Source organism: Camellia sinensis, chromosome 14, assembly GCF_055761805.1.
Source record: "Camellia sinensis isolate YWXY chromosome 14, ASM5576180v1, whole genome shotgun sequence".
Lineage (NCBI taxonomy): Eukaryota > Viridiplantae > Streptophyta > Magnoliopsida > Ericales > Theaceae > Camellia > Camellia sinensis.
Window position 1 is genome coordinate 53571274 of NC_138974.1, and position 8619 is coordinate 53579892.

Below are 8619 nucleotides of genomic sequence, written 5' to 3' on the forward strand. Positions count from 1 at the left end.
GCGTATGCCATATAGTTCATGTGCATTGAGTATGCCATTCTTAGTTCATAGCATTGTGTATGCTAGTTGCATGTTTCATATCATCCCTCGCATGCTAGCATGATTAGGTTGCATTGCGCTTAGGGTTGCATGCTAGTCATATTGTGTATGCCATGTATATTGCATTGTGTTTGGAATAGGGTTTAGTCCAAACACGGGAAATGAGGGACGTTTCGTACTCCAAGTGACTTAACGTGCCTTGATTCTCGGTCGTTGATACTCCGGATTACCCATGATGGAATTTAGGCCTTGTTGTGTTTATAGGTGCATTTATTTTACATCGAGTCGTGCAATCCGACTCCTCGGCCATCATGCATCGAGATGCGTGATTGGTGGCACAAGGATCGAGGACTACACTCCCTGGAGCTTGTGCAGTGATGGGGAGAGTGGTCGTGCACACATATGTTGAAAATACTTTGCCACGCCCCTTTCTTGCTCTCTGTTGCAGCAAACTGAAAGCCAACAACAAAAACTGGTTGGTAGTATCCCTACAGCATGGTGGAGTTTCAGCCTTCTGGAGTTTTGTTCAGTGTTCTGGGACCAGTTGCAAACAGAGGCAAATTGGGCATCGCGATGGATTTTCCGGCAAGGCGACTCGAGCATGCATGCATTCCTTGTCATTCAAGACCGAGCTGAGGCAGTCCATTTCATATGTTTTGCATGCTGGCTTATTTATTCTAGTTAATTTGTTAATTAATTAGGGTTGTGTAATAATTAACTGTAATTCGTTATTCATTCGGTTGTGTATTATTTATTCGGACCCTCCGAGGAGGGCAATGTTGTAATAAGTGTGAGTGTGTGTGATGTATGTCTTTCAACCCCACGTCTTTCTCCCTTTTATTTACCAGCTTATGATGGTTAGTTTTAGGGCACGTTTAAATTAGCATCCTTATGCTCGTATGTTTGCATCCATTCATCTGTTTTGCATGCACCGGGCTCGGCGTATCATGCTAACTGTATTGTATTTCAATTCCAAGTTGAATACATGTATCGATTGTTGCATCTCATATGCCATCTTAGAATAGCCGAGCCTATCGTAGTTGCATTTTTTCATGTGTTGCATTAGGCATTCTTAGTATAGTTAGGATTCATACATGTTTTCTAATTAGCTTCTTTCTTTGGCTTGGTGTACTTGGTAAGCGTTTATGCTTTAGCATCCTTACATGTGTGTGAGTGACTGCCATGATAGCATGCTTGCCATAAGGCTATGTGCTTATGTGATATAACTGCCTGAATGCCTGTGGGTGAAGGTTGGGTTGCTTGAATTGGAATAATTCGTCGAAACCCGTGTTTTAACCTACTTGCGAGTAGCAAACTTCAATCCATTTTTAAAACAAATGGATATGTGACGCTTTGTTCCAACTTAGGTAATCTAGTCTATACTTGTATGTTGTGTGCATCACATAGTAATTCTAGGCTAATAACCAGAATAAGAGCACATAATGTCTTCAAAACTCGATATCACGGTTAGTAGAAACCGATCTTTGATCGGGCGAACGGGGGTGCTCACGAAGTGATCTTCCCCAATCGTACCCAAGTTCCCGAGCCGAGGCAACTTTGGTGATGACGAACACGTGGCCTTAGGCACGAGTCAGGGTTTCCTAAATTTTTTCAAAATAAAATATTTAGGTGGCGACTCTGTATCTGGCAAAGCATTCCATGTTTGGCACTTCTTTCTCAAAATCAGTTTTTCAAAATGATTTGCTGGATTTGGACTCTTTGATGATTCATCGGTCTTGCATTGCACTCCGCGAGATTAGATACAGGACCATGACATTGAGTCCTGAACTGTAGTAAGCCCAAATGAACAAAATGGGATTTCTTTCGGGACGTTCGGGGACGTCTACAACTCCCCTCGTAGTGAAACATTGGTACCATGGTTCAAGAAATTACACCACGACACTCGACATACTATTACGTCGTCCACTTGCAAACATGGATGTCATAATCATTACACATCACCTAACATTATTGTCATTAACATCACACGTACTTACCCCAACCTACACACACCCAAAAACTAGTGGAGCACAAACACATTACATCACACTGACACAACAAACTCATTATTTGTCAACAACATTGCACCGAATGTCGGACACACACCACCATATGAACAATCACAAGAGACAATGACTGACCGTGTGCGTAACATTAGGTTAACAATCACTAACCGTGTGCATAACAATAGTTAATGTGTACTTCATTCAACACCACACATTAACTGCCACAAATCTCACTAACATTGAAAATGAAGACAACCTAAAATACACTCAAAATCAGGGGACCCCAAACCACATTACAACACAATAGCACGACCATATCAATAAAGCACACTAACCTCGCAACCCTGCCACAAACTCACCAACATTATAACAAACACCACAAAATACCCCTGTTAATACTACCACAAATACAAAGTACCCCAAATGGAGGGCGCACCCCAACAGCCCCAATGGCAACAACAGGACTAACATCACAAAAAAATGGGCACTACACGACCATACCCTTAGTAAAATTCGAACGCCACAGACACCCAACAAAACACCTAACAACTTGAAATCGAGATTTCACCATTAAGAATAATACAATCAAAGCCAATTAAGCAAAGAAATATAACATTAATCAAATAATCATTAGGATTAACCAAATATTTTTCCAATGTAAATATATATGCATAATAACATCAAAGCCCACATACCTAACACCATAGGACAACGACACGAACACCGACGCGGACAAACAGATGATGTGCTATCATCGGCAAGGCGTCCTTATCGTCAATTGTAGGACAAAATGACTTAGTGCCCACTCTGAATCGACGACGACAATGTATAACCAGAAGGGGGTTTTCACTTTTTTAGGGTTTGAGGGGATGTCAAATGTTAATTCCGTAAGGTCGATTGAAGATTTAACATTGCCAAATCCAACTGTGCAAAGAAATGAAGTGAGGATAATTGTTGTAACATTGAAAATCGAGAACTTTCCATCTTCGACTTGTCCGTTTTGATCGCGTTCAGGGAAACCAAAAAAGATTATAGTACGCTTTTGGTCAATTTGGTAAATACAACATCACCTAAAACCCACATTTACCCCCTAACAAATGCAAGCCACGAGCTGAATTCATGGGCTTCAAGGTCATTAACATTAAAATGAGACTTTTTAAGTCTATAAAAATAAAAATAAAAAATAAAAAAGGTAAGACTGCATGGTTCAAAAAATCAAATTTTGGGATTTAATGGTGTTTTACTCTTATTTTTTAGACTCAAACAAAATGTCACTTTTTATTTTTTGTTTTGTTTTGTTTCTTTGCTCTTCTTTTTTTGTTCTTTTTGTTTTGTTTTATTTTTTTTCAAAATCTATTTTATTTCTTTGTCGTATGATTCGATAGCACTTCATCCTTATGTTTTTCAAAAATAGCCACATACCTTTTATGTGATTTTGGATTAAAATGTTTTAGTTACATTTTTTATCTAAACTAACAGAGAGTGTGTCTCACATGTCTATTTGGAGAGTGGAAAATGAAAAAAAAAAAAATTAGTCAAAGTTAAATTTCAATGTAAGAAAACAAAATTAACCTTGTTCTACTTCCATTTTTTTTTTATAAATTTTTTGTTTTATCTTCTACCTACCTTAAAACCCTAATCCAAACCCAACCCTTTTCACTAGTGTATATATAAAATTATATAGACACTATAATTTATTATCATAAAATTACATTAAATTTTAACCCAATTTTTTAGTTAATAATAATTTAAATTATAGATACATACACACACACACACACACACACACACATATATATATATATAACAAATTAAACTATAAATTAATCTAAATACCTTAATTTATTATTATAAAAATTAATTATCAAACTACATAAACATATATATATATATATATATATATATATATATATATATATATAACAAATTAAATTATAAATGGGGCACTTATTCATAAATCTCTGTTCATGTACTTATGTTTCACTAGTCTAAATTATTTTCTTATGTTTGAATAATTCGTATGGGTGACATAGTTTCCAAAATACCCTTAATAATAATATTCACATTGACAATGTAAATGTTCCATGATATGAACATTAACACTGTCAATGCGAATATTCACCTTGTAAAATATGAATATTCATATCATCAACTTATTAACCATTCAAAAAATATTTGTAAGGAAAAAATTATCCATAAAATACTTTAAATATGAGAATTAGGATTTGGTGGATCAAATGTTCAAATAATAGTACTTATTGTAATACAAAAATATATTATGGACTAATTGGAATACAATTACTTGAGAATTAGGATTTGGTAGATCAAATGTTCAAATAATAGTACTTATTGTAATACAAAAATATATTATGGACTAATTGGAATACAATTACTTGAAAAATGATTTACTAATAAATCTCTCATTATAAATTAAACTAAACACCCTAATTTATTACCATAAAATTATCTTATTTAATAACATTTTAAATTAAACACACACACACACACACACACACACACACACACACACATATATATATATATGTATATATAACAAATTAAATAATAAATTAACCTAAATAACTTAATTTATTACCATAAAATTAAATCATAAAAGTACTTTAATCTAATTTTTAATTTTTAACCTAATTTATTATTTAATATTATTTTAAATTAAACATGCACATATATGCATATCAACAATGCTAGATTTACACAATTTCTCTTCTTCACAATCCCCCGAATAAGATGGCAAGATGGAATACATGTAAAGAGAATCTTGAGAGAATATTGAAGTGTGGGTCAACTTTTTAAATTTTACTTGCCACATTATTCGAGGGATTTTTGGAGGGGGGAGAAATTATGTGGATGAATCATTTTTCATAAATTTAACAAATTAAATGATAAATTAATTACAATGTTATAATATATACAAACATATATATATATATATATATATATATATAGTATGGGAAATCCTACGAGGGTGTGTAATATATGCACCCTATCACAAATTGGCGTAACTTCACTATAAATTTGCGTAACATCAACCACAAATGCGTAACCTGCCAATAAATTTGCTTAACAAAATGTATAAATTTATGCAATTCATGTAACAAAGTTACGACATTATGCATGGTGAAATACTAATGAAATACATGGTGAAATAGAGATGAACCGTTAATTTTCTCATTGTCCATTTTTTTCATATAAAACTAATTCGGGCACGTAATTGTTGTTATCTGATTGACTTTATTTTTTTGCCTAAATAATATACTCGATGAACCCTAAAATGTGAATAGTTCGAATTATCGGAAAAAAAATCCAAAAATGGGCCCACGTCCCAGACTAAACGGTCCAGTCTTGATCTCTAATTGGAGACAAGTTAGACCCTAGTAGGGTATAGTGTTAAACTAAGGGTTGTTGAACTAGTTATTTTAGTTAACTTTTTGATTTTTTTATTTTATTTGTAAAAAGACGTATAGAAAAATAAAGAGAATAATTGGTTTTTTGGTAATAACTTCTTTATGTATGTTTGATTTATTGTTCTTGTTTTTATTCCTATTTGTGTTTCTTGTGTTGTGTCACCCAACTTGATTTTTTTTTTTTTGGATCAATAAAAAAGGATGCTCTAAGGTATCATTACGGTATCCATGGGCTCAGGTTCCGGGATAACCAGTTGCTAGCCTGATTTGACCCAACTCATAGGAAGAGACCCACTACTGAGGCACTAGTGAAGCTCATCAACCACCCTCAACAGGGCCAAGATTCAATCAAAGTACAGCGCGAAATCTCCGAAGAGAATTACTAGAAAATGCCTAGCGTTTTGCGCCCACCAGAGTCAAACTTGACACACTATTAGGGAAGACAATGCGTTCACCACTTAGCCACCACCTCGGTGGTTGTCACCCAACCTAATTAGTTACATCAATTTCCAACAGCTCTCACCGTAACTCTCTCTCCACCGCAACCCACGTCTTCCTTGCAGATTTAGACTAGTATGCAAGAACAAATTTAAAAAATCATACTCAAAATTTGAAGAGAACAAAAAAAGTACACATATGCATAAACATATTGGATGGTTAGATTTAGGGTAATGTATCATATGCAAGTCATGATATTTGTGAATTTGATTACTATAAATGTCATAATTCAATTCTATGAGAGATCATTAAAAACAATGAGTTATAACCAAACATCACAAATCCTATGGAAGTCATCATTAATAAAGAAAATGAGTTATAACCCAACATCACATAAGATATGATCTTAATCAAAATAATTTGATAACTAATATAATTGTAATTAAGATCAAATATCATAGAAGTTGAAAAACTAAGGTGCATATGGTATACGCCCATAGAATTTCCCTTGTAGATTTTAAAATTCCCTTACAGATTTATGTCAATTTTAGAAGTAGTTTATCAAGTAAATACCCAATAAATAGTTAAAAGTACGTATAAATAACTTTCAGGCATGGTCCTTGGACTTTGCCTTTTCTTTCTGCTGATGTAACCATCAGTTTAATATTTCTAATGCAACTAGATTGTGAGACTTGTATGCTCATATAACATTTTGCCAGTAATGATGCCAAACACAACACCGAAATGTAGTTGCATCAAAACCATATCATTATTATTATTATCATTGACATGGGTAGGCCCATAAAGGCTACAGCTCACTATGAACAACCCAGGCTCACCACTTAGGGCCCAATACATAATCCATTTAATGAAGCCCAGCACTGCTGAAGCCCCCACATAGCAATAAGAACCAATGGCATCAAGACACATGGCAAGAGAAGGGCAAGCCACAACAGCAGACAAAGATCTGCAAAGTTATTGCTACGCCACATTGCCATTAATAAGGCCCTTTACAACATTTATTGCTATAATCCCTCTCCGTCGGGACAACATGCCCTCACCCTAAACAAGGTAAGCTACAGCATAGACTTTCGGCCAAGGTGACAGGTCGAAAGGGACAACGAAATGATTACCAGAGGATATAAGCAGACGTTGAAGACAAGAAGAAGGTTAAGCTTTCTATTTCTAATCTCGCTTTATACTCCACTCCTCTTTCTAACTTGCTCGTCGGAGGGTTCGTTGGGGGACTCCCCGTTCCCCGTTGAACTCGTGTGCAGGTCTTCCGGTGGGTTTGGTCATTCGGACATACGCTTAAAGAGTGTGGATCAGTCCGACCCGTTCTATCATCACAAACTGTATCATTAATTATTATTATTATTATTATTTTATTTTTTAAAATTTTTATTTTTCTGAATAGAAAACCATAGCCTTAATTGCTGATTGTGTGACTTTGAACATTGATCAATCTAATGAGATGCTAAGCCACCATGGAATTCACTGCTGTTGGTCAAGTAGCTGGAAAATTTGGGGTATATGCAATTGAAAAAGTTGAAAAGAAATTGGTTACTTCAAAGACTACAAGACCAATGTAAAGAACTTGAAAAAGCTAGTTCAGAATCTCCAGGATAAGAAAAAAGGGTGCAACGACAAATTGATGCCGCAATAAACAACTTAGAAATCATTGAAGATGATGTTCAAAATTGGGTTAGACTAGTGGATGAAATCACATCAGACACTGATAAATTTTTGGAAGCTGCCAATCACAGGTAATGTTCCATTGCAATGTTAAGACCCCATGCCATATAAATACTTTATTTATTTGTTGTCCTTTTCTATTTACAAAATAGATATAATATATATATATATATATATATATTAAACATAACAGATGCTTCAATGGGTGGTATATTAACTTGTGGGCGCGTTACAAGTTTGGTAAAGAAGCATTCAAGAAAGCTAGAGAAATTGAAAAGCTCCAAGAAAAAGCCAACTTCGAAGCTGTGCCATACACTACTCCTTTGCCGGAAATAAAGTCATCTTCCTCAACCAAAAATTTCACAGCATTTGAATCAAGGAAGTCACTGGTGAAGAGAATTATGGAGGCTCTAGATGATGAGAACATCAACATGATCGGGATATGTGGGATGGGAGGAGTTGGTAAGACAACAATAGTGGAAGAAGTTTGCAGACAAGCTAAAGCAGAGAAGAAATTTGATAAGGATGTGATGGTGGTCGTGTCACAAACTCCAAACTTGGCAAAGATCCAAGGAAAAATAGCCCAGGAATTAAACCTGGTTCTAGAAACTAAAGATAAGTCGGAGACACCACAATCATTGTGGGTGAGAATCAAGGCAGAGAAGAAGATTTTGGTAGTACTGGATGATATTTGGGACAAAGTTGAACTAATTGAGAAGGTTAGTATTCCTGTCGAGGAGGATCATAAGGGTTGCAAGATCCTGCTCACCTCTCGAAGAAAAAATGTCTACAACAAAATGAATGCTGAAAAGATTTTCTCCATAGAGGTGTTAGATGAAGAAGAAGCATGGATACTTTTCAGAGGGACAGCAGGTGAAATCGTTGCCTCTACTGATTTGAATCCTATAACGAGAGAGGTGGCTAGGGAATATGGTGGCTTGCCAATTGCCATTGTAACAGTTGGAAGAGCTCTCATGAAAAATCGAAGCAAGGACGTGTGGATTGATGCAGCTTAA

General features: G+C 35.2%; 1 protein-coding gene across 1 annotated transcript; it reads left to right on the top strand.

Moving 5' to 3' along the window:
- The first annotated feature begins 7395 nt into the window (after nucleotides 1–7395).
- LOC114316712 (putative disease resistance protein At1g61190) lies at nucleotides 7396–8619 on the top strand. Its single transcript, XM_028263396.2, has 3 exons — nucleotides 7396–7496; nucleotides 7618–7674; nucleotides 7797–8619. Exons 1-3 carry the CDS (start codon nucleotides 7396–7398, stop codon nucleotides 8617–8619), a joined length of 981 nt encoding a protein of 326 aa, XP_028119197.2.